At 37.1% G+C, this 25,664-nt stretch overlaps 1 protein-coding gene across 1 annotated transcript; it reads left to right on the plus strand.

The window, feature by feature from the left end:
* Nucleotides 1-3,735: 3,735 nt before the first annotated feature.
* LOC110642433 (THO complex subunit 6) lies at nucleotides 3,736-13,665 on the plus strand. The gene is made up of 13 exons (XM_021794504.2): nucleotides 3,736-4,212; nucleotides 4,335-4,366; nucleotides 4,457-4,546; nucleotides 4,632-4,708; nucleotides 4,914-4,959; nucleotides 8,723-8,783; nucleotides 8,904-8,957; nucleotides 9,111-9,191; nucleotides 10,037-10,076; nucleotides 10,474-10,583; nucleotides 10,855-10,965; nucleotides 11,132-11,248; nucleotides 13,337-13,665. Exons 1-13 carry the CDS (start codon nucleotides 4,018-4,020, stop codon nucleotides 13,424-13,426), a joined length of 1,104 nt encoding a protein of 367 aa, XP_021650196.1. The 5' UTR covers nucleotides 3,736-4,017; the 3' UTR covers nucleotides 13,427-13,665.
* Nucleotides 13,666-25,664: the final 11,999 nt, after the last annotated feature.

The raw sequence follows: 25,664 nt of genomic DNA on the forward strand, positions 1-25,664 counted from the left end.
GTGAGTCTGGATGAGTACTCATTAGCTAGCTAGCCACCTCCCTTATTGATTTCGATTAGTGGGGTGAGTTTGCCTTGTCGTGGTGTATAACACGGCATATTTAGAAATTTTGTGTCATGGCCTAAGTTGTGTTATTGATTGACAACACTATATTTATTAAATTATTTGATAAATGTTATGTTATATTAAGCTTTGAAAATTATGATTTGTTATAAAGGTGATTTGAAAAATTGGGAAATGCGATTATGAGATTTTTGAATTATAAATTGATCATAAATGTTTTATATTATGTATTTTATACTTTATTGTGCACCACTGAGTATTTTTATACTCAACGATAGCTTTAACTTGCTATCGCAGATAGAGAAAAGGACATAGTAGCAGAGTGAGCTGCTACAGACAGAGAGGAGCACAGTTGAAGAATTTTTGTACGGGTATTTGTCTATACCTTGGTAGTTTAGTTTGATGTAAATATGATAGTATGTATATGTATATGTGTAATTTAAGCAGTTGTACAGATAAAATTGTAATAATATTATTTTGGATTTTCTTTCTGTATATTAAGATTGTATATGTAAAATTAATTTTAATGCCACGTTTATGAATGAAATTATTTTAACAATATTTTAAAAAGTGAATTTTGATTTAAATTGTGGTTGACTGTATTGTTGGGATATTATTGGAGATTGAGGCTGTGAAATGAAATTATTTGGAAGTGTTTTTCACAGGTTTTGAAGAACTGTTTTATCAAAATAAAGACGGCATTCTGCCAAAATTTTTCTAAAATTTGTGGATAAATAAAATGGGAAAAAAATCTTAACTTGTTTTCAAACTTCAATTAATTGTTTTTAATTCCTACTAAAATGCTCACCACTTTCAAAATGTAAGAAAACAGTTTTAAAATCCCTTGTAGTATATTTAATGGGTTACCGGTAGGCGAAGTACGGTAAATCATTAGATGTACAATGAGATCATATTACATCTTACTGAGGAGTAGGGTGTGACATCTTGAACATATAATAATATCGAAATTATAATTAAAATTAATATTTTACTCACAGACTTAACCGCAGTCACTGTGGCGGCTGGGCGGAGGATGAAGGCTGTCCCGGATCACCTAATAATTTTATTACAATTATTTAATAAATTTGACTCAATACAAAATAAGAAAAAGACCAAAGATATCCTAAGTCGTGCCGAAAATCCGGCAGAGTCTTCCCTATACCTAGGAACTACCCAACCTGCAAAATGGCTTAAAACGTACTTCTATATTCACAAACTATACACCCACAACTCAATCATATCACACAGGCCCTCCTGGGCCCATCCAAACAATCATCAATCACAATATGTAAAATTACAGGTTAGTCCTTATAATTGATCCTTTTTGCAAAAACTACCCAAATAAACTCTAAAAATCCTAAAACTTTGCCCCGCAGTCCTTAGCAACATTACTAAGCTAATGCAAAGGGAATCATAATTTTCTGAGCTACCACGAATATTTTATGGATTTTTAATCCCATTCAAGTACTAGAAAATTACGAAAAAGTAAGGTTCGGGTTTACCTATGCCGATTCCGATCTCGGGAACACGTTCGGAACGTCTGACAATGGTGGGGTAGCCAAAATCTCAACCCAATTCTGAGATTTTTTCGATAGCTTGTCTGTCTGACCGGAAATTCACAAACCGGGGCAACTATCGAATTTTCATGAATTGAAAGTACCTATACGAAGCCCACAACATAGGAGTTAGTATATAATTTTTACGAAATTTTCTAAACTCATTTAATGCTCAGAAAAATACTACGAAGTTTCGTAGGACCCATCGAAAAACGGTGTCGAAAAATTTTGAAATTTATATTGCCGCGAAACTCTCGACGAGTGGAGCACTCTGGTACTCTCAATTTTCTCGTGTGGTTCACGATTTGCGAGAAATTTAGCCCAAAAGTCGAAATAGGCTAAAACTTCCCGGATAAAATTTGGGCAAGCCGCTCGATGGATTTTAGTGTTCTTGGTGTCTATGGAAAGCTCTTGAGGTGTAGATGGTGTTTGACACAAGACCAGGCCCAATCAGTGGGTCTTTCGCGTGGGCACACGGGTGGGTCTTCGCGTGCATTTTCTGGTCGCCTGGAGCGTCGGCCGGCCGTGGGGAGGCATTGGGGCGGTGCGCTGGAGAGGTGGGGAAGGCTGGGTGGCGGTGGCGCGGCCTGGGGAGGAGGAAAGAGAGAGAAAACGGGAGAGAGAGGAAGAGAGACGGGACGCGCGCGGGGAAGAAAGAAAAGGAAGAAAGAGGCCGGTCCGATTCTACCAATCTAATTCGATCCGATTCGATTCGGCCTGTCTGATTCAAGATACAAAATTTTGAATTTTTATTTTGCCTTGAAACAAAAAACGAGGCCCAAAAATTCTGAAAAAATTATAGAAAACTCAGAAAAATTCGTAGAGTCCAAATATATTTTTAGTTTTGCCACGTGGTCTTTAAATTAATTTTTAAAAATCATCAAAGTTTTATATTTTCAGAAAATCAAACCCGATTTCTAAAATCCTAAAAATTTCAAATAATTTCCTAAAATTCAAATAAAATAAAATATTAATATTTACTCATAAAATAATAAATTTAAAATTAGGGGTGTTACAATTAATGTAACCTAAGCTAACAATACAAAACTATGCAATTTTTTGCTTTAGAGAATTATTTATTATGTTTTTATTCAACTCTTCAAAGTAAAATTTTGTTGGACAATGTTTAATTTTTACTAATTTAAATTCATAATACTAAGTATTAAAAATAAATTTAATTTTAATATGGTAGATATTTATAAAAATTTTATAAATTATAATTAAAATTTTTCAAATTAAAAATAAAATAGCTAATGTAATATTAAACTTAATGAATTTAATTATTAATACCGACTCTCAAATATTATTTTAGCCCATTCTCCATTGTCACTACAAAACTCATAAAATATATTTTTTTAAATTGCACCATTAACATTTTGAGTAGATTATAATTCAATTAGATGAAATAATACATACAGAAATTAAATCATTTCATAAAATATATCTTACTATCTTATAAATACTTTTCAATTATATAATTTTTAACAATGAAGTATACTACATGATTAAAAGTTGATTTAATAAGATTATTGATAACTATAAAGCAATTTAATATATTTTAATTAACAATAATAAAGGTTAATATTATTTTATATATATACACTTAAAATTAATAAAAAAATTAAATTATATATAATAATCTTAATTACATATAATATATATAATTTTATTGAAATAATATAATATATATATATAAAATTAATTTTTTGATTTGATTCAATTTCGATTCAGTTTTGATTTAATTCTTGATAAAAAATCATAACTAAATTAAAATAATAAAATAATTTAGATTCGAATCAATTTATTTATTTTTTATTGGATTCTAATTTTCAAGAATTGTGTACAACTCTGGTGTTATAATATGAGTATTTAATAATATGACTAAATTAACAATTACCATTTAAAACTTACCTCATAATATTTACTCTGAAGTTTTAATTTTTTACCAAACATGGAGGGACAAAACCCAAAAACAAACAAACGAACAATTCTAGGCCAAGCAACTCCATGAGCATCAGCTGCAAAGGAGCAACCTCACCTTGAGGATCTTGCAGAACCAACATACCTCCACCACCATTAACAGCGATGTTGGCAAGTTCATTAGCAACTGAATTGATCTCTCTAAAATAACGAGAAAGATGAACCTTGAAGATCGCCACAAAACCTGCTGACATTGAATGAATTAATAATGATTAATTAATTTAATTATAAAAGCAACAATGTGTGAATAAATTGATTTTAAAACAAGGCGATTTTTGCACCCAAACACGACGTCGTTAGGTTTCGCGGGCTACGTATTCCAATTTCTCGTTTTCCTCCCCGCTTCTCCTTCGCAGTGCTCGCGGAAGACGGAACGAGGGGGAAGCTTCAGCCAAAAACACCAGACTTGAAGCACACAATGTGTGGAGACGCAACGAACTGGGATGAGAATGCATACAGGGAGAGGATATTGAAGGAGCGAGAGATCCCAACCCTAACCGTTTTTAGAACCGTATGGGCTCCCTCTCCAAACCCTAGCCCTGACACCGTCGTAGTTGCTTCCAGTGACGGATCAATCGCTTCTTACTCTATCTCCTCTTGCATCTCCAAGCTTGTAGCTTCCCTTTCATTTTTTTTTCTTTTCCAATGCTCCTTTCAATTTATCAAATGCATTGAACAAGTATGCAATTGGATTCAATTTTATAGTTTGGTTTATTTATTTTATTCTTTTAACAGCCATTGGGTTTTAGCAATGCCAACGCTCAACAGTAAGTAGGGTGTGGGAGATTAGTTGTCAGTTTTAAGTCTCTGTTTCACTGGTATGAATTGTGCTCACCTACGTTCTGATACTTGCTTAGGGTTGAACCTACTGCCTTTCTTCAAGGGCACGAAGGGCCAGCATATGATGTCAAATTCTATGGTGAAGCTGAAGATGCTTTATTATTGAGGTTCAGTTTAGTACTTTCTCTTTTGTTTGCTTGTCAGGGTACTGACAACTATGTGTGTCTAACTTTTTTTTCCCCTTTTTTTCAGCTGTGGGGATGATGGTCGAATTCGGGGTTGGAAGTGGAAGGAATTTACACAATTAGAGGCACCCATTTCTTTGAAAGGTAATACCAGGAGGTGTTATTGCACTTTAGCAACATAAAGTTTGAGACAAATTTCTTTTGTTTATAATTGCATCCTAAGCATCACAGAGTGGTTTCAATCATACTTATTTTTTTTCTGTTTTTAGCTTAAACTCGCATTACTTAATTTCTTGCATTCAATTGTCAAAGATTTTTTTTCTGAGTTCATTATTTTTTTCCCTTCCAGGAATTCACATACAGCCAGTACTTGACTTGATGAATCCCCAGCATAAGTGAGTGATCATAAGTCATAAAATATGCTATTGTGGACCTTTTCTTAAGTTATTCACTACTTCTTCTATCTTTTAAGATGCTAAATCATCATATATTTTGGTTCTACATTTTAAGTTGGCATACTAAATTATCAAAAGAAGCTGGTCTTCAACAATCTTCTTCCTCCAATTAGTTTGTACCTTGTGACAATTTTGCTCCAATGCCTATGTTATCACAGAACTCCGCCTAAGTAGTTTGCGCTTAGCCGGTCCCAAACCCGGATAAAGGAGGAGGGTCAGCGTAAAAATTTCGTCACACCCTATGATATGGATTCAAATGATATAAACGTTGGGGCGTCCTCTACTAACGACGCGCTACATCGGAGCCCGGGTGTAGTGATAAATATGCAAGGGTGTAGGGCGTTCACCGAAAGCGACGCGCCATGCCGGCGCCTGGGTGTGGTGTTAAGTGAGCAAGGGTTCCCACATCATGGACGGGTGTGGGTAATAAAGTTAGTCCATAGGACAGATAATAGAACAAATAGTGGAATAGAACACAAGATAGACATAGAAAACAATAGAAGATATCATAGAAGGAGACCAATTAGGAAGGAGACCAATTAGGAAGGAGCAGGATAGGAGGAGTATCAGGGTTGGTACTTGGAATGTTGGATCACTTACAGGAAAATTAATGGAGCTTGTGGATACCTTGGAAAGGAGAATGGTGAATATTGCTTGCATTCAGGAGACTAAATGGGTAGGAGAGAAAAGTAAGGAAGTGGGTAATTCGAGTACAAAGCGTGGTTTACCGGAAAGGAGAGAAACAAGAACGGAGTGGGTATAATCATAGACAGAACATTGAAAGACGCAGTAGTAGCTGTGAAAAGAGTAGGAGATAGAATTATACTAGTAAAGCTAGTATTAGAAGGAGAAACAATAAATATAGTTAGTGCTTATGCCCCACAAATAGGACTAGACAGTGAGAGTAAACAAAAGTTTTGGGAAGATATGGATGATTTAATGCAAAGCATACCGAATGAAGAGAATGTTTTCATTAGTGAAGATTTGAATGGACATGTAGGAAGTGATAGGTAAGGTTATGAGAATGTTCATGGAGGTTTTGATTTTGGCAGTCGAAATGAGGAGGGAAAAAGTATCATGAATTTTGCTATGGCATATGACCTGATACTAGCAAATACCTACTTTATAAAAAGAGAGTCACATTTAGTGACTTTCAAAAGTGGGCAACATAGAAGCCAAATCGATTTCCTCTTAACCAGGAAGACAAATAGAGCTCTATGCAAGGATTGCAAGGTCATTCCAGGAGAGGCTTTAACAAGTAAACATAGGTTGGTGGTTTTGGATGTCAAGTTTAGGAACAATTCAAGTAAGGTCAGAAGAAATAGTGTAGCTCGAACAAAATGGTGGGAGTTCAAAGGAGTAAAGCAAGTGAAGTTCAAAAATGAGCTTCTCGAGTCCGAAGTATGGAAGCTAGATATGGAGGCCAATGATAAGTGGATACAGATGGCATTAAAGATTAGAGAAGTAGCTAGAAAAGTACTTGGAGAGTCTAAAGGACATGGACCACCCTCAAAAGAGAGATGGTGGTGGAATAAGGAAGTACAAAAGGCAGTGAAGAGAAAAAGGGAATGGTATAAGAAACTACCTAAATGTGATAATAATGAGGCATATGAACAGTACAAGATAGCAAAGAAAGAGGCAAAAAAGGCAGTTAGTTAAGTAAGAGTACAGGCCTTTGAAAAGTTATATGAGAAACTTGGAACTAAAGAAGGGGAGAAAGATATTTATAGATTAGCAAGGAGTAGAGAAAGGAAATGTCAAGATATCAATCAAGTTAGGTGCATTAAGGATAAAGAAGGAAAAGTGTTGGTGAAAGATGAGGACATTAAAGAAAGATGGAGAAATTATTTTAATGATCTCTTTAATAATAGTCAAAATGGTAATAGCGTGAATATATATTATAGAACAATAGAAAAGAATGTAAATTATACTAGAAGGATTCAATCTTTAGAAGTAAAGGAATCACTTAAGAGAATGAAAGTGGGTAAAGCCTGTGGACCCGATGAAATACCAATTGAAGTGTGGAAGTATTTGGGAGATACGGGAGTGGCATGATTAATTAAATTATTTAATAAGATTCTAAACTCAAAGAAAATGCCTGATGATTGGAGGAAGAGTATTTTAGTACCTATTTTTAAAAATAAGGGAGACATACAGAGTTGCTCAAACTATAGGGGAATTAAACTCATGAGCCATACTATGAAGTTGTGGGAGAGAGTTGTGGAGCATCGACTACGTCATGATACTTCTATCTCTCTTAATCAATTTGGTTTCATGCCCGGTCGTTCAACTATGGAAGCGATCTTTCTCATTAGAAGCTTGATGGAGAAATATAGAGATGTGAAGAAAGATCTACACATGGTTTTTATTGATTTGGAGAAGGCTTATGATAGTGTTCCAAGAGAGGTCTTATGGAATGTGTTAGAACAAAAGAGGGTATCTATTAGGTACATACAAGTATTGAAAGATATATATGAAGGAGCAACTACTATTGTGCGCACAGTGGGAGGGGACACAAGAGATTTTCCGATATCAATTGGATTACACCAAGGATCAGCCATAAGCCCTTACCTTTTTACATTAGTTTTAGATGAACCGTGAAACATATACAAGAGAGTATTCCTTGGTGCATGATGTTTGCGGATGATATTGTTCTGATAGATGAGACACGAGAAGGAGTCAATAGGAAGCTAGAACTTTGGAGAAGTACTGTAGAGTCAAAGGGTTTTAAGTTAAGTAGAACGAAGACAGAATACATGCATTGCAAGTTCAGTGAAGGCCAAACTGGTGATAAGGAAGGAGTTAGTTTGAATGGAGTGGTACTGTTCCAAAGTAATCACTTTAAATATCTAGGCTCAGTCCTTCAAGTAGATGGGGGATGTGAGGAGGATATTAGTCATAGGATTAAAGCCGGATGGTTGAAGTGGAGACGTGCCACGGGAGTTTTATGTGATCGTAAGATTCCCAATAAATTAAAAGGAAAATTTTACCGCATGCTGACCATACGACCGGCTATGTTATATGGTAGTGAGTGTTGGGCACTGAAAGAGTCGTATGCATCTAAGATAAGAGTTGCAGAGATGAGAATGTTAAGGTGGATGAGTGGCCATACTAGATTAGATAAAGTCAGGAATGAGAGTATTAGAGAAAAGGTAGGAGTGGTGCCAATTGAAGATAAGTTGAGAGAAGGGAGATTGAGGTGGTTTGGTTATGTGAAGCGTAGACATGCGGAGGCTCCAGTTAGACAAGTAGAGCACATTAGGTTAGAGGATAGAAAGAAAAAAAGGTGTAGACCTAAATTGACTTGGAGAAGAGTAGTACAACATGACTTAGAAGCATTACATATTTCTGAGGATTTAACCCAAAATCATTCAGAGTGGAAAAAGCGAATCTATATAGCCGACCCCAAATTTTTGGGATAAAGGCTTAGTTGAGTTGAGTTGAGTTGAGTTGCCTATGTTATCACAGGGCATGTTGGCATGCTACAATTGTTAACCCAATGCCCAATGCTATGGATAGTGTAACTTTGATTTCGTGAACAATATAGTAGATCATGCTTGTTTGCTGTAAACTTAACTATTGGTGCTAAGTTGCTTAAATTTTTTTGGTATGCGCTGATTATTAAGATGGATTGGAGAAGGGCTTTCTTTTGTTTTCATTTTATCTTCTGATAATGCATTCTCTTTTTATTGCTGTTTTTTAGAGGTCCTTGGGGTGCTCTTTCCCCAATCCCTGAAAACAATGCCATTGCTGTGGATAAACAGGTTTGAGATACTCTCTTTCTTTCTTTTCATCTAAAAAAATATTCAACTGTTCCTCATAGAAAGGTAAAAATCATTTACAAAGCCAAAAAATTCATATTTTCACTTTTCCTTGTACATTAGGAGGGATGCATATTCTCAGCTGTTGGTGATTCTTGTGCATATTGTTGGGATGTGGTATGTATTGTTCAAAGTGAATGAATCACACATTATTAAGTTCTGCCATTGAAATGTTGATGAATCTGATGCACTCTTAGACAGCTTCACGTGTTCTTGATTTATTCTTAAAGCAGTGCTAATGTCAGCATTGTTATTTATGGAGCTTTTCAGGAGACTTCTAAGATCAAAATGGTTTTTAAGGGACACTTGGACTACTTGCATTGTATAGTTGCCCGTAATTCTACCAATCAGGTCAATCCTTTTCCTTTTTTTTTTTCTTATTGATTTTTCTTTTGCTTCCTAATCAATTCAATTGTATGTTCAACTCTTAGATTTGTTGGTGGCCATCATATGATTTTGGTAAGAATGTGCAACTAGCTAGAAGATAAGTGGGAAACAGGAAAAAGAAAGAAGTGACAATGTTTAAAGAGCAGCTTTTGACATTGACTTAAAAAGAAAAAAAAAAAAAAAAGAAGAAACCTTCGTACAAGGTAATGGAAAAAAGCAAGTATTTTATCTAAAACTTTATTTAAAATGAATTCCATAGCCAGTTATTATTTCGTAATTTCAACATCCTAATATCATTCTGACAAGATACTCGGACCATTGTCACATAACTAAATGGTTAAAATAGAACCTGAGTATTGGGCTTCATGGGGAGTGACCATTTCTTAGTCTCCTGTGGGCAGAAGACTTATTAGACTTTTGCAAGAAGATTTGATATGCTAGGCACTTCTCATTATTGTATTTGTTAAGTAAATAGTTTTTTTTTTTTAGTTTTCCTATGAAAATAATCTTTTGCAAACAAATATTCCCTAAAATCTAAGTGGTCGTGTTGTTAAATTTTTGAAAGTTAATGCAGAGGAGTTGTATGCACACTGGAGGTGGCAATTAAAAATTTGCTTCCAGAACTGTTAACTGTGAAATCTAGGGCCCATACTAATGTGTGGATTCGTTTTACTGGTCGTTTTTTAATCCATTCATTGAGGTGTGGATTGTGATGCACAGTAAACACTGGTAGCTGTGTATTTCGGTTTACATGTGCAGTGCATGATTTCTAAACTCTATCCAACTCTTTTTGCCTTCTTGGATTTCAGATCATAACTGGTTCAGAAGATGGAACTGCAAGAATTTGGGGTAAAATTCCAGATTTTGATTTTCAAGGATTTAAGATGCAAAGTTTCCTGCCATTCCATTAATGCTTTGTGTAACTTTATTGGGAAAGAGGAATAATCTTTCTAGAATTAAATTGTTGTCCTTTTCACTGCTTTAACTTTTCCATAAAGCAGATGATTTTAGATCATGGTAACATCAAAAGCCACTGCATAACTGCTATATAAGAAAACATATATCCACTGGATAATCTGAAGTAACTTCTGGAATTATTTTGTTGCCGCTATAGTCCCGTCATGAATTCAGTCTCAATGTAACTGCAAACAGATCTAATTATATTTGTTTCTGTTTATGGATATAATATTTGATTACTTGATTATCTGAGATTGTGCTTAGTGCATGTGTTTATGGTTTTCCTTAGATTGCAAAAGTGGGAAGTGTGTCCAAGTAATTGATTCAGAGAAAGATAAGAAGTTGAAACGATCCTCATTTGTTAGCTGCGTTGCTCTTGATGCAAGTGAGAGCTGGTTGGTAAGAGTTCATGCAGCAAAGAAGTGATTGGATTTTCCTTTTATACGACTGGTTTAATATTTTGTGTTTTGTAGTTATGGAACTGACAAATGTTAATGTTAAGCATGCTTCTCTACTAGAACTGTCAGACCTACGTTAAGAACATGAGAAATAAATATCAATAATTAATGTATATATGGATCCTTTTAGATTTTAAGTTTCAGAAATAGTTCTTTGTGGTGGTTGCATGGCTTATTGTGTGGCTTTATTGAACCAAATATTATATTCGTAGGCTTTTAGCAATGGTCAGAATTTATCAGTTTGGAATCTTCCGGCTTCTGAATGTGTTACAAGGGCTTCTATTCGTGCATCCATACAGGATGTGATATTTGAAGACAACCAAGTAAGTGAATTTTTTTCCCCAGACAATATGTAGTTTGAGCAGGTCTGTGACCGAGGTTTACATTTTCTCTACAAGGCATAGGACTTATTTACTTTTTCTCATTTTTTTTGTTTATTCATATGGAAATATTTTCTCAAACTTATTTCCATTGTTATCATCATGTCAGGTTTTAGCTGTTGGAGCTGAGCCTCTACTCAGCCGTTTCGACATAAATGGGGCAATTGTTTCACAAATACCATGTGCTCCTCAGTCAGCATTTTCTGTCTCTATACACCCATCTGGAGTATATTTCTATCTACTCCACTTTCACTATTGTTAATTTATTGCCTTTTAGGGGGGACTAAAGGGGCAAAAAATCCCTTTTAAGCTTAGGCCGATAGTCAATTTGGTCCTTGACATTGAAGTAGGGTTAATTGAGCCCCTTGACTCCTAATTTCAGTCCAAATCATTCCAAATCACATGTGTGGCACATGATAAATGGGCTTCACTTCCGTTTCTTTTTTCCCCCTAATCATTTACCTACATTTTCTCACTTGATTCTCTCTCTATCCCTGTGTCATTCTCTTCATTTCTCTTCATCATTTATTTTTTCCATTTGCATGTGTTCTACCCTTAGAATGAGGAGGAAAATTTGGGAAGCTGGTTTTGAGTGGTTCAAGAATTTCCCGTGCATTGACAGAATTTTCACTTTCAGCCAAATGTTGTGACATCGCAATAGGTCCAAAATTTTCACTTTCAATCACACAACCCAAATAGGGATTTTACTTCTTTGATCCCACGAGAATGTGACTCTCTGGTCTCAATTCTTTGCCTCTTCCTCATCAGACCCCAGATCCTTTTTCCTCGCCCTTTCAACCTCTCTGCGCCACCATTGAAATCCAGTTTTGAGGGCTGTACTGTTAAGGTCTAGCTCACCCAGAACCTAGCACTCGATTAGACTTTCACAGTGGAAAGCATGAGCAAAAGTTAGTGTTTCGGCTCTTTTTTGTTTAGGAAACTGATTTGACTTTTTGAGCTCCATAGATTCATGGGTTTGTGTTTGATTTGCCTGGGAAAGGATTCTCTGATAAGTCAGTAGAGATGTATGAGGAGGGGGGAGATGGGATTTTGGAGAGGTTATTGAATGTGAACAATGAGTTGTTTTTATTATTTTCACCTGGTATCTCTGTTTGTAGACCCCATAATTCTAATTCACCAAACAGGATTTGTAACTCTGTTAGCATTTGGGCTTATTTAGGCTGAAATTAAGACTTTGGGGGCCTAATTGATCCAAGTTGAACATTGGAGAGCAAATTGACTATTAGCTTAAACATTAAGGGTTTTTTGTTTTTTTTTGACCCTTTGGCCTTTTTGGGGTCAGGTGGTAATGAGGGTGATATGGGTTTGAGATTCAGTGTGCTTGTGGTTACTTCAGCTTGGTCATGGTCATGTATTATATTAGCTGTTCTTGCACTTATGGATGGTTATCATACTAGTGTATTTCCTTTATTTGTTTGCATTGAGGAATGAACCCTCGAATTCTGAATCTATACTGCCTTGGCTCATCACTTTACCCCAACTCATTTGTGTCAGACACATTGTTGACTGTTGACACTTAAAATTGGCTGTGGGCACTTGGTTATGATTCTCTAAATATGGGGAAAAAGATATGAAAAAACTGAATGTACCATGTTGGATATGGGTACATACCCAACACCTGTATTTGAGTCTGAGCAGCATGGTATGAAACAAATGGTAAGTCCCAACATCTGTTAAATTATCACAGTCAGAATACGATAACAAAAGGAAATGCAAAGGTTTTCCAAGATGATTTTGCTTTGTTTGCTGAACCTAGTGCCCTGTCCCAATGAGCTTTCAAGGGATGGGATCGGAATGGAAGTAATTAAAGATGACTGTTACTTGCATTGTTGTGAAAGACCAGTACAGATTGTTTTTGTTCACAGAAATGGATTACAAAAGATGAAATGTTGAACCTTAGTGACATTGGCTAAAGTGGCGCATGCAGATTCATTTCTGAGGATCTATAGAAAACATGGGTTTAGAGAGGAGAAAATGGAAGAAGAGGATGGCTGATTCTCACTACTGTTAGAAGTTTACTTGAGCTGAGTGCCACAAGTAGAGGATTGAATTGAAAGGAGAATTAATGGTTGAAATTTTTGTAGTGTATATTTCTAGGATTGAATTATCCTTTTCATTCAGGTTTTTGCTGTATTTGGTAACTTCTTGCACTTTTATTTGCATTTGGCCAGATCTAGGGTTTAACATTGTCTGTTAGAAAAAATATTCCCCCCCTCTCCTTCCCCTCTTTCCTACTATTGCTCATATGTTTATGCTCTGTTTATCGTGCTCCTGACCCTATTGCTTTGTTCAGGTGATTGCTGTTGGAGGTTACGGAGCTCTTGTAGATATCATTTCCCAGTTTGGAAGTCACTATTGCACATTCCGCTGCAAATGTGTGTAGATAATTCGTTATTCTTCTATAGTTCTGATGAATATTCGGAATAACAGGTGAGTTTTGTGCACAAAGATGAGTTGGAAGAAGATGCCTAGTTAATGTTGGGATTTTGTAAGGTTGCTGAAAATCCTTGGTATTGAACTTTCGATTAACACATTGTTATCTTAAAGTGCAATACGTCAATGGAGCATGAACTGCTATAATCGTAAAAAAATTTTAAAATAAAACATTGTACTAACTTATTATGTTTTCTTTCTCCAGGAACTAGATATCAAGTCTTAGTAACATTTTTGTGGTATGCAAGCACTTGTTCACATTTACTTGGAAAAATTTCAAACTATATGCAGCGGCATTTGTGTTCAATCGCGGCTACTGCTATATCCATATAATCTGTGTATTCTGAGTTTTTAGGGAAATGCATTCATCAGTTCTGTTTCTGGTGATCTTCATGCCGATGAATGAACAGACATGGTTCATATCATACTTGAACCTCTTATGGACCTGCGTGGCCCGAAAAAACAAATGTTCAAAGTGGCCCTCCGCTTGCAGTCGGGTACTGATAATGGTAAAATAAGAAAAGTCGATAGTTTGAAAAATGGTCATAGACTTTCCAGTCTGGATGTTGTCGGGTTGCTATTCCTGCAATCCATCACTTTCAAGTGAACGTGCAGTTCTTACTCAACCTTCATGTGGGGTGGACGATTTGGTTAAAAGTTTAGAAGATCATTTTGTCCGTGCAAAAATTTCTACCACTCATTTAGGTTTTCAGAAGGAAAGGGATTTTTTTTTTTTTTCCTTTTGATAGGGAATTAAGAGAGTATAAATTTAAACCTGATACTTGTTAAATGAGTGGTATGTCTTTAATTGCATACAAATTAAGCTAGGTAGGAAAGGGAATTCTAATCAAAACCCATGCTTCACCCACAAACTCCAGTAGCAGAACCATGGCAGATCCAAAGCGTCCCTCACAAAGCAAGCACCGATATGCCCAAACCAACCAAAACAAAAGCTATAAACAATTTAGTCCGGGGAGGGGAGGGGAGGGGACCCAAAAACCCAACTAGAGAAGGGGAAGGGGCCATCAAAGACGAGAAAACTCGGCGAAGTCCCGAGAGTAAAAATAGACTAAAGACAACAAAGAGGATTTTCTCTCTCTAGGATACTAGAGAGAGTTATTGGAATAGATTGATTAGTAAGATCTGTCTTGACCCCTTATTTGGTGAACATGAGAACAGAAAGAAAAATTAAAGTGGGTAACACTTCAAAAAGATGGCAATTCCCCCCAAGGTAAGGAGAAAAAGTGGGGGAAAGGGCTTTATAATATTAGTAAATATTTTTTATTTAATTTTCATCACACCTTTTTTTTTTTTTTGAAGAAGAAAAGAAATGCTTTCATTCATAAGAAGAGGAAGCATACAGCAAATCAGAAAAGACAATATTCACAAGATAGGGGGTACTTCCTCCATCCAAACACATTCTAAAACATGCATCAGAAATGATTCTTTTGTGAGGTAGTGTGCTAGTTCATTGGCCAACCGATAAGCAAATTTGAAAGACAAATTCTAGAACTTGAGATAGATGCAGAACATCCTGAAAAAATAACGAATGGGATGAACAGATGAGCCTGTCACGACCCAACCTATGGGCCGGACCGGCACTAGGACCTGGGCCAGCCTAAAGCCCCCGAGGCCCGTAGTAAGCCTTAACTATTCATTTACCCAACTCTAAGGCCCATTTGGGCCCAATTTTAAGAAAACAAACGGACAGAGTCCGGCCATAAAATGGACTTACCAACGGGGAGTTTTCGACTCACCCGACCTATAAACACAATATATAGTCAATTGGGGAGCTCAGCTCACCCTCCACATACTCATCAACATAATAATAAATGGGAGCTCCGCTCCCTCATCCAATCCATCAAACATGCATATCATTATACGTTTACAGGTCCAACATAATAATAATATTACAGACCATAATCAAATAAATACTTCTAACACATGCGGAAATTCTAGGAGTAAATAAAATTATACAAATATTGATAAACAACCTGCGAAGGAGAAAAGCAGGTTAACCAAAATAAAATCCTCCTGTAGCCTGAAAAAAATATTGAACAGGAGTGAGCGTTCGACTCAGAGAGTAAAATATCAATTTTAACCATAATCTCTATAACTATCTAAAACTAATGCACTCTGTAGAGTGAAATGCAACATCCACATCATTTTCACATCATAACATCAAAAAGGTAATTTGAAGCATTCACGCACCCTGTAGCATCAATCATAACATATGGGGTGATCCCTATCTGATTCTCTTAAATCCAACTGGTGCCGTGAAGAACTCAAGCGGACTTTCGCAATAAGCCAAATCGAGGTCCCAATGAAGAACTCAAGCGTGACTACCCTCGAAGGATCGGGTCCCAGAAGAACTCAAGCGTGACTACCCGTCCTATCCATAGTCCACACCACATCACCACGCCAACGCACGCTGCTGCTCCAAATTACCACAACAACATCATGGCCCTTTAACATTTATCAATGCATCATAAATCGTGCCTAGAGTTTAACTACATAAATATATGCATATAAGTGATGCATGGGCAGGTTGAACATATAATAATATCGAAATTACAATTAAAATTAATATTTTACTCACGGACTTGGCGACAATCAACTTTGTGGCGGTGGGCGGAGGAAGAAGGCATCGGCTCACACGACAATTATATTACAATTATTTAATACAATCGACTCAATACAAACAAAGAAAAAGACCAATTACGTCCTAAGTCGTAGAAAATCCGTGAGTCTCCTCTATACCTAGGACCTACCCAACTGCAAAGGGCTCAAAACACACTTCTATATCCACAATCCATATATCCACAACTCAATCACATCACACAGCCCCTCTGGGCCCATCAAATCAATCATTCATTACAATATGTAAAATTTCAATTTAGTCCTCATAATTGATCATTTTTGCAAAAAGCGCTCAAATAAGCTCTAAAAATTATAAAACTACCTTGCGGTCCTTAGAAATATTACTAAGCTATTGCAAAAAGAATCGTAATTTTCTAAGCTACCACGAATATTTTATGGATTTTTAATCCTATTTAAGCACTAGAAAATTACGAAAAAGCAAGGTTGGGTTTACCTTTGCGATTCGACTTGAGGCAGCGCTGGGATGCACTGACAATGGTGGGGTAGCCAAAACCTCGATCCAATTCGGAGACTTTTCCAGGTAGTGCATGCAGTAGGAAATTCACAGTCCGGACAACCGCCGAATTTCGCGAATTGAGGATACCTACGAAGCCCAATAATAATATATAAAAATCGAGGGTGTTACATTCTTCCCCTTAAAGAAAATTCGTCCTCGAATTTTACACAAGCGAATAAAGCACATGATTATACATTGAGCAGATAAAGTACTTGCTACGCATGTCCGTTCGACTCAGTGCACTCTTCCACCGATGACTCCTCCACAAACCTTAACCATAGGGATCTATTTTGATCTCACTGTCTCACTTGGTAGTCCACTATGGCTACAGTCGCTCCTCAAATGTCAAGTTCTCTTTTAGCTCTATCACATCAATTTGCGATTACATGAGAAGGATCGGGAATGTATTTCTGAGCATGGAGATGTGAAACACGGATGAGCGTGAGAGAGGTTGGGTGGTAGCTCAACCGGTGAGCAAGCTGCTCCAACTCTATCGGTAACCTCAAAGGTCCGATATCCGAGGTGCCAACTTGCCCTTCTTTCCAAATCTCATGACTCCCTTCATTGGAGAAACCTTGAGAATACATAGTCACCCACTGCAAACTCCACATCCCTCGGTCCGCATAACTCTTACATCTCTTGAAAAGTGTCCTCGATCGTTCACGATTAAAGGAACTACCTCAAGTGTCTTGCACTAGGTCTACATCATGCACCTTCGCTTCCCCATTTCTGTCCAACACGGAGGACCTACTCTTTCTTCCATATAATGCCTCATAGGGTGCCATCCCTATCTTTGGAGTAATGCTTGTTGTTGTAGGCAAACTCCACCAAAGCTAGTCTCATCCCATTGACCTCCAAAATCCAAGACACTCATGCAAAGCATGTCTTCGATGTTTGGATTGTCCTTCAATTTGTCTGCATGCGAGGGTGGAAAGCCGTACTAAAGTTCAACTGTGTGCCAAGTGCCTCCTGCAACTTTCTCCAAAACCAAGAAGTGAACTGGGACCCTCTGTCAGATATTATAGAAGCCGAAACTCCATGCAATCTGACTATTTCTCGAATGTAGAGCCGGGCATACTGTGCCACAGAGTATGTAGTCTTTACGGGCAAGAAATGAGCTGATTTGGTTAGGCGGTCTACAATTACCCATATCGAATCATATCCTCGCGTGGTACGAGGCAACCCAGTCACAAAATCCATGGTAATCATTTCCCACTTCCATTCTGGGATAGGGAGCTCTTGCAGCTTCCCTGACGGTCTCTGGTGTTCAAACTTCACCTTCTAACAAGTCAAGCACTTGGACACGAAGTCTGCTATGTCTCTTTTCATGCCATTCCACCAATAACTATCTTTCACATCATGGTACATTTTGGTGGAGCCTGGGTGGACATTGTACAGTGTATAATGTGCCTCTTGCATGATTTCATTTTTGAGATTGTCCACATCGGGCACACATATCCTAGAACCCTGCACTAGGGCGCCATCATTGGCAAATCCAAACTCACCACCTTCACCTTGCTGTACTCTTTCTATAATCTTCATCAGTTGTTGGTCTCTGTGCTGGGAAACTCTAACTCTGTCCCTCAAGTCTGGCCTCACTGAAAAGTGAGCCAACAATACCCCCTCATCTGTAAGATCTAGGATTAAACATTGATCCATCAACTCATGTACCTCCTGAATCAGTGGTCTCTTCTCTACTGAAATGTGCGCCAAACTGCCAGAAGATTTTCTGCTCAAGGCATCTGCCACAACATTGGCCTTTCCAGGGTGGTACTGGATGGTGCAATCATAGTCTTTCAGAAGCTCCATCCATCTCCTCTGTCTCAAGTTTAAATCCCTCTGTTGGAAGATGTATTTCAAGCTCTTGTGGTCGGTGTATATCTCGCACACTTCACCATACAGATAGTGTCTCCAGATCTTTAGTGCAAAGATTACAGCCGCCATTTCCAAATCATGGGTGGGGTAGTTCTGCTCATGCCTCTTCAGCTACCTTGAAGCATAAGCCACTACCTTTCCATTCTGCATCAAGACACACCCTAGGCCAACTCTGGAGGCGTCACAATACACCTGTATCCTTCACCACTCACAGTAGTGTCAACACAGGCGGTGGTTAAACACTCCTTAAGCTTCGGAAACTCACCTCACGATCATCTATCCAAATGAATGGAACATTCTTCCTGGTCAACTTAGTTAGGGGAGCCGCTATCCTGGAGAAATCTTGTACAAAACGCCTGTAGTAGCCAGCTAAACCCAGAAAACTTCGCACCTCAGTGACTGTTGTAGGCCTAAGCCAATCGATTCTGACTTCAATTTTCTTGGGATCCACTTGAATGCCGCTACTAGAAACCACGTGTCCCAAGAATGAGATGCTTTCTAGCCAAAATTCACATTTTGAAAATTTGGCATATAGCTGGTGCTCCCTCAACGTCTGCAACACCATCCTCAAGTGCCACACGTGTTCTTCCTCGGTCCGAGAGTATACCAGAATGTCATCTATGAATACGATGACAAAACGGTCCAAAAATGGCTTGAACACCCTGTTCATCAAGTCCATGAAGGCTGCTGGTGCATTAGTGAGTCCAAAAGACATCACCAAGAACTCTTAATGACCATATCTTGTCCTGAAAGCCGTTTTGGATACGTCCTCATTCCTGATTCTCAACTGATGGTAGCCTGATCGCAGGTCTATCTTGGAAAAGAATCTAGCTCCTTGGAGCTAATCAAACAAATCATCGATCCGAGGAAGTGGATACTTATTCTTCACTGTCACCTTGTTCAGCTGTCTGTAGTCAATGCACAACCTCAATGACCCATCCTTCTTTCTCACAAATAGAACAGGAGCGCCCCAAGGTGAAGTGCTCGGACGTATAAAACCCTTGTCCAAAAGCTCCTGTAGTTGCTCCTTCAGCTCTTTCAATTCTGCTGGTGCCATCCTGTAAGGTGGCATGGATATGGGATTTGTACCCGGCACAACATCAATACAAAACTCTATTTCCCTTCCTGGTGGCAACCCTGGAAGCTCCTCTGGGAAGACATCCATAAATTCTCTGATAACAGGAACATTTCCCATGCTGACACCTTCTACAGATGTATCTCTCACCAATGCCAAATACCCTTGGCATCCATGCCTCAACATTTTTCTAGCACTAATTGCTGACACCAAATTATATGGAGCCACGCTCCTGTCACCATCAAAGCTAAACTCTTCCACATCAGGTATGTGGAAATACACCTTTTTGTTCCTGCAGTCTAAAGTGGCATAATGAGTTGCCAACCAATCCATCCCCAGGATTACATCGAAATCTATTACTAGTAGAGGAACCAAGTCTGCTGGGAGGATCTTTTCATCCACTACTACTGGGCTACCCGGAAAAACCATATCTACATCTATGTTGTCACTAAGTGGGGTAGCTACTGACAAAGGGCACTCTAAAGTTGTAGGGTTTCTACCCAACCTCATGGCAAACACAGGGGAGACAAATGAGTGCGTAGCACCCGGATCTATCAAAACACGAGCCTCATAAGAACATACCAGAAGAATACCTGCCACAACTGCATTGGAAGCCTGAGCATCCTGGTGGATCAGGGTGAAAACCCGAGCTTGACCCTACCGAGTGGCGTAACCACGACATCGACTTCTACCTCGACCGCCTCCAAATCCACGCCCCCCTTGTCCTCGGCCCTGTTGGCCACTGAACTGACTGCCTGCCATGTTGGAAGTACCCGGATACAACTGGCGAGGAACATTTGCAACAGAACCCTATGACCCCATCTGTGGCTTACTGAAAACGGGGCATTCTCTAGCAAAGTGATCGGGTTGGCCACACCTGAAGCATACTCCTGATCCCATCAAACAAGGTCCTGAATGTCCTCTTCCACACTGTGCACAAGGTGCCAAGGAGGATCTGAACTGCACCAATCGCTGTACCGAATCGTGACCACCGCTGGATCCATACCTGTGCAGATCTTCGTGGTCTGTGTCTAAAACCACTCTTCTTGTTCCTACTTCTTCCTCTGTAATTACTCTTGCCACCACTGTCTGGAGTACCCATGGAAGGGATACCTGAGGAACCCTCTGCTCTGTTTTTCTTGGCTCTCCCGCTGTCATCCGCAGCATAGCTGATCTCTATCTGTCTAGCTCGATCAACTACCACGTCAAAAGACTGATCAGACATCATGGCTAGGTTCGCATACCTCCTGTCAAGCCCCCTTAGGAATCTCTTCACCTTCATAGTTTCTGTAGCTACTGCTGCAGGGGCATATCTGCTCAATTCTAGAAATTCTGTAGCATATTCGTCTACAGACCTGCCATTCTGTCTTAAGGCCTCAAAGGCCCACTGCTTCTGATCTCTGAAGCTTTCTGGCACAAACCGATTGATAAAAGGTTCCACAAACTGAGCCCATGTCAAACCCTCCATCCGGGGTAACACGTAGTCATTCATCCATTGTCTAGGCATAGGCCCCATGACATGCTGCATACACTCTATCAATCTTCTATCAGTCAACTGTAATTCTGTTCCTGCCTGTCTGCAGGAATCCAAAAACCGATATGCATCGTCTGACACATCATAGGTACCAGGCACCAACTTCTTGAAATTTATGATCTGTTTGTAAGATTCCTCTCTTGGTGCGGTGGACTGCTGCTGTGGAGGGTGGACCATATCTTTGCGCCATCATGTCGATGGTTCTCTGCGCACCAGAGTAGGCGCCATGGGGTCCATGGGACCTGTGCCATAAAGGATCGATCTCAGATCGGGTTTGGCTGCTCCTCTACTTGAGCAGCTCTAGGCCTCCTACCCCGCCTCCTCGGGGCAGGCGCCTCATCCTGTGCCGACACCTCGTCGGGCACATCTGGTTCTGGTGCAGTGGCAGCTCTCCTGCTTCTACGCATTTTCCTGAAATTCAGCAGCATTAGCCCACAAAAATTCAAAACTGCTCATTACACAGCTCTATAGACTCATATTTATACATAACATATGGAGCAGAAACTAGAAGCAAAGATGACAATGCAAGACGAATGTGGACCCTATATTTCCGCATGTGACTCTTAGTAGACTCTTCCCAACACTTTAGACAACATTCCCTAAGAATCTGGAGCCTAAGCTCTGATACCACATTTGTCACGACCCAACCTATAGGCCGGACCGGCACTAGGACCTGGGCCAGCCTAAAGCCCCCGAGGCCCGTAGTAAACCTTAACTATTCATTTACCCAACTCTAAGGCCCATTTGGGCCCAATTTCAAGAAAACAAACGAACAGAGTCCGGCCATAAAATGGACTTACCAACGGGGAGTTTTCGACTCACCCGACCTGTAAACACAATATATAGTCAATTGGGGAGCTCAGCTCACCCTCCACATACTCATCAACATAATAATAAATGGGAGCTCCGCTCCCTCATCCAATCCATCAAACATGCATATCATTATACGTTTACAGGTCCAACATGATAATAATATTACAGACCATAATCAAATAAATACTTCTAACACATGCAGAAATTCTAGGAGTAAATAAAATTACACAAATATTGATAAACAACCTGCGAAGGAGAAAAGCAGGTTAACCAAAATAAAATCCACCTGTAGCTTTGAAAAAATATTGAGCGAGGAGTGTTCGACTCAGAGAGTAAAATATCAATTTTAACCATAATCTCTATAACTATCTAAAACTAATGCACCCTGTAGAGTGAAATGCAACATCCACATCATTTTCACATCATAACATCAAAAAGGTAATTTGGAGCACTCACGCACCCTGTAGCATCAATCATAACATATGGGAGCTGATCCCCTATACAGTTCTCTTAAATCTAACTTGGTGCCAGCGAAGAACTCAAGCCGGACTTTCGCTTAATAAGCCAAATCGAGGGTCCCAGCGAAGAACTCAAGCCGTGACTACCCCTCGAAGGATCGGGTCCCAGCGAAGAACTCAAGCCGTGACTACCCATCCTATCCATAGTCCACACCACATCACACGCACGCACACTGCTCCAAATTACCACAACAACATCATGGCACTTTAACATTTATCAATGCATCATAAATCGTGCCTAGAGTTTAACTACATAAATATATGCATATAAGTGATGCATGGGCATGTTGAACATATAATAATATCGAAATTACAATTAAAATTAATATTTTACTCACAGACTTGACGACAATCACTGTGGCGGCTGGGCGGAGGAAGAAGGCTGTCCCGGCTCACCTGACAATTATATTACAATTATTTAATACAATCTGACTCAATACAAACAAAGAAAAAGACCAATTACGTCCTAAGTCGTGCCGAAAATCCGGCAGAGTCTCCCCTATACCTAGGACCTACCCAACCTGCAAAAGGGCTCAAAACACACTTCTATATCCACAATCCATATATCCACAACTCAATCACATCACACAGCCCCTCCTGGGCCCATCAAATCAATCATTCATCACAATATGTAAAATTTCAATTTAGTCCTTATAATTGATCATTTTTGCAAAAACTGCTCAAATAAGCTCTAAAAATTATAAAACTCTGCCCCGCGGTCCTTAGAAATATTACTAAGCTATTGCAAAAAGAATCGTAATTTTCTAAGCTACCACGAATATTTTATGAATTTTTTAATTCTATTTAAGCACTAGAAAATTACGAAAAAGCAAGGTTCGGGTTTACCTTTGCCGATTCCGACTTCAGGAACGCGCTCGGGATGCCTGACAATGGTGGGGTAGCCAAAACCTCGATCTAATTCGGAGACTTTTCCGGTAACTGGTCTATCTGGCCGGAAATTCACGAATTTCCGCGAATTGAAGATACCTACACGAAGCCCAATAATAATATATAAAAAATCAGGGGTGTTACAGAGCCGCCACACAAGGCTATAATAGAGGACAAAGAATCACTTTCCACTTCAAGGCGAGTAAATCCTGCATCAATAGCTGTTTCCAATCCTTATTTAATTGCAAGAATTCTGCCAGCGAGGAATCATACACACCAGATAAGGCCTTGGACGCAGCTAACATGACATTGCCCCTGCCCCGCGAGTGTTGAGCTTTTTTGTCATCTGAGATACTAGCATCAGTGTTGAGCTTGTAGTTTTCCGTTGAGGGGAAAGAACACTGCTTTGGATTGGGTGAAAGCTTGTTATGAGTATCTTGAAATTAAGATCAGAGCTTGAGCATCTTGAAATTGAGGGGAAAGAACACTGCTTTGGACTGAGCATCTTGAAATTTAGATCAGAGCTTGAGCTCACAAGAGGATCGCATATAAATCCATACAATTTATATATATATATATATATACAAAAATATTTAATCTAACGGTGAAATTAAATAATTCCAAGAATTCATAATACTCATTAAATTTCATATCAAATTTTAATTTTAATTTTTGGTTTTGTAAACTATTATTCATTTAATATTACTAATATAATTTTTCACCTACTCCGTATCAAATGGACCCTTAAAACAAAATATTGTCAGTTTATTTTTATATTATTAAAAGTAATATAATTTATTGAAATTATAAAAAAAAAAGTATTTAAGTATTGTATTTGTTAAAAAGATGATAATATTAATATTTTTAAAAATTATTGTGATAATATAATTTTGTATTTAGTCAATGAGTAATTTTTAAATAAATAGATAAGTAATTTAATTGAGAATGCCTAAATATAAATGAATTTATGTAATTTAATGATTATTTAATTATATTTTAAAAAAATAGATTATTTCCATTCATCAATTTTTAATTTATAAATTATTTTATTTCCATCATTCAATTTTAATTTATTATTAAAAAATATTTAAAATTTAAATTTATTTAAGAAAAAATCATCTTACCCGCAATTGTAAATTAAAAAAAAATAAAAATTATCATTTTGCCCTCTCCTTTAGGAATGAAATCATCCTTTTTTTCCTTTCCTTTTTTTTTTACTTCTCATATTTTTATTGTCAAATTAATTAATAGTTATTTATTAATAAATCATTTTTATTTTAATAAAATTTTATTTATTGAATTTATTAATAAAATTAATTATTAATTTATTTTTATATTTATTATTAATTACAATTTTTATAAAAATTTAAATAAATTTAAATTTTAGATCAAAATATTAAATTTTATTAAAAAATTAAAATGAAAATAAATTTTAAAATTTCAAATCAAATATTGATTTGAAGATTAATTTTATCAATGAAAATTAACATTTTTGAAAATTTAAATTTATTTCTAAATTTATAGAAATTAAATTTAAATTAAACTTTAATGAATTTAAATTAATAATAAAAAAATAAATTATTAAATAACTTTACTAATAAATTTAATGAATAGAAGTTTTGCTATAAAAAATTAAGAATATAAGAAAAAGAAAAAAAAAGTTATAGTTAAAATAATTTCTATCTTTTTTATTTGGAAATTTGCTATTACAGTTATAATTTTTAATAAAATAAAATTAAAGAATAAATTTTTTTTATTAATAAATTGAAATTAACAGATAAAAATAAAAAAAATTAAAAATTAATAGATAATAGATAAAAATAAGAAAGAATTATTCAATCACAAAATTTTCTTCTTAACTAAGGAAAACACAATCCGATGGTGATGGAGACATGGCCCATGGTTAGGTGATTGAGTCCAAGGAAGAAGGAACCGCGAACGGGCAAACAAGCACATCACCGCCAAGGCCAAGGATAAGGATTTAATAATAATAATAATAATAATAATAATAATAATAATAATAAATAAAAGTCGAGCATATTGATGCTGAAGAATGTTGTTTTGACCTTCATTTGAAAAAAAAAAAAATATATATATATATATATATATATTATTAGAAAATGTAATAAATGTAAATTAAAATATTACAAATTAAATATAATAATGAAAATCGCATATATAATTTTAATTAGATTTATATTAAAAATAAATTATAATTTAATATTTTTTAAATTAAAATTTTATTTATATTTAAGAAATTATTTGATCGGCAATTTAAAAAACTCAATTAATATTTTTTAAAAGCTAGAAAGCTTAATTAAATCTGAA

This window comes from Hevea brasiliensis, chromosome 4 (genome assembly GCF_030052815.1).
Source record: "Hevea brasiliensis isolate MT/VB/25A 57/8 chromosome 4, ASM3005281v1, whole genome shotgun sequence".
NCBI classification, from domain to species: Eukaryota; Viridiplantae; Streptophyta; class Magnoliopsida; order Malpighiales; family Euphorbiaceae; genus Hevea; species Hevea brasiliensis.

Excerpts from the sequence above, each read along its gene's own strand:
- LOC110642433 (XM_021794504.2), top strand. The coding sequence starts at position 4,018 with ATGTGTGGAGACGCAACGAACTGGGATGAGAATGCATACAGGGAGAGG. Across the intron at positions 4,367-4,456 it reads AGCAATGCCAACGCTCAACA|GGTTGAACCTACTGCCTTTC; the intron begins GTAAGTAGGGTG and ends ATACTTGCTTAG. Across the intron at positions 4,960-8,722 it reads TTGATGAATCCCCAGCATAA|AGGTCCTTGGGGTGCTCTTT; the intron begins GTGAGTGATCAT and ends GCTGTTTTTTAG.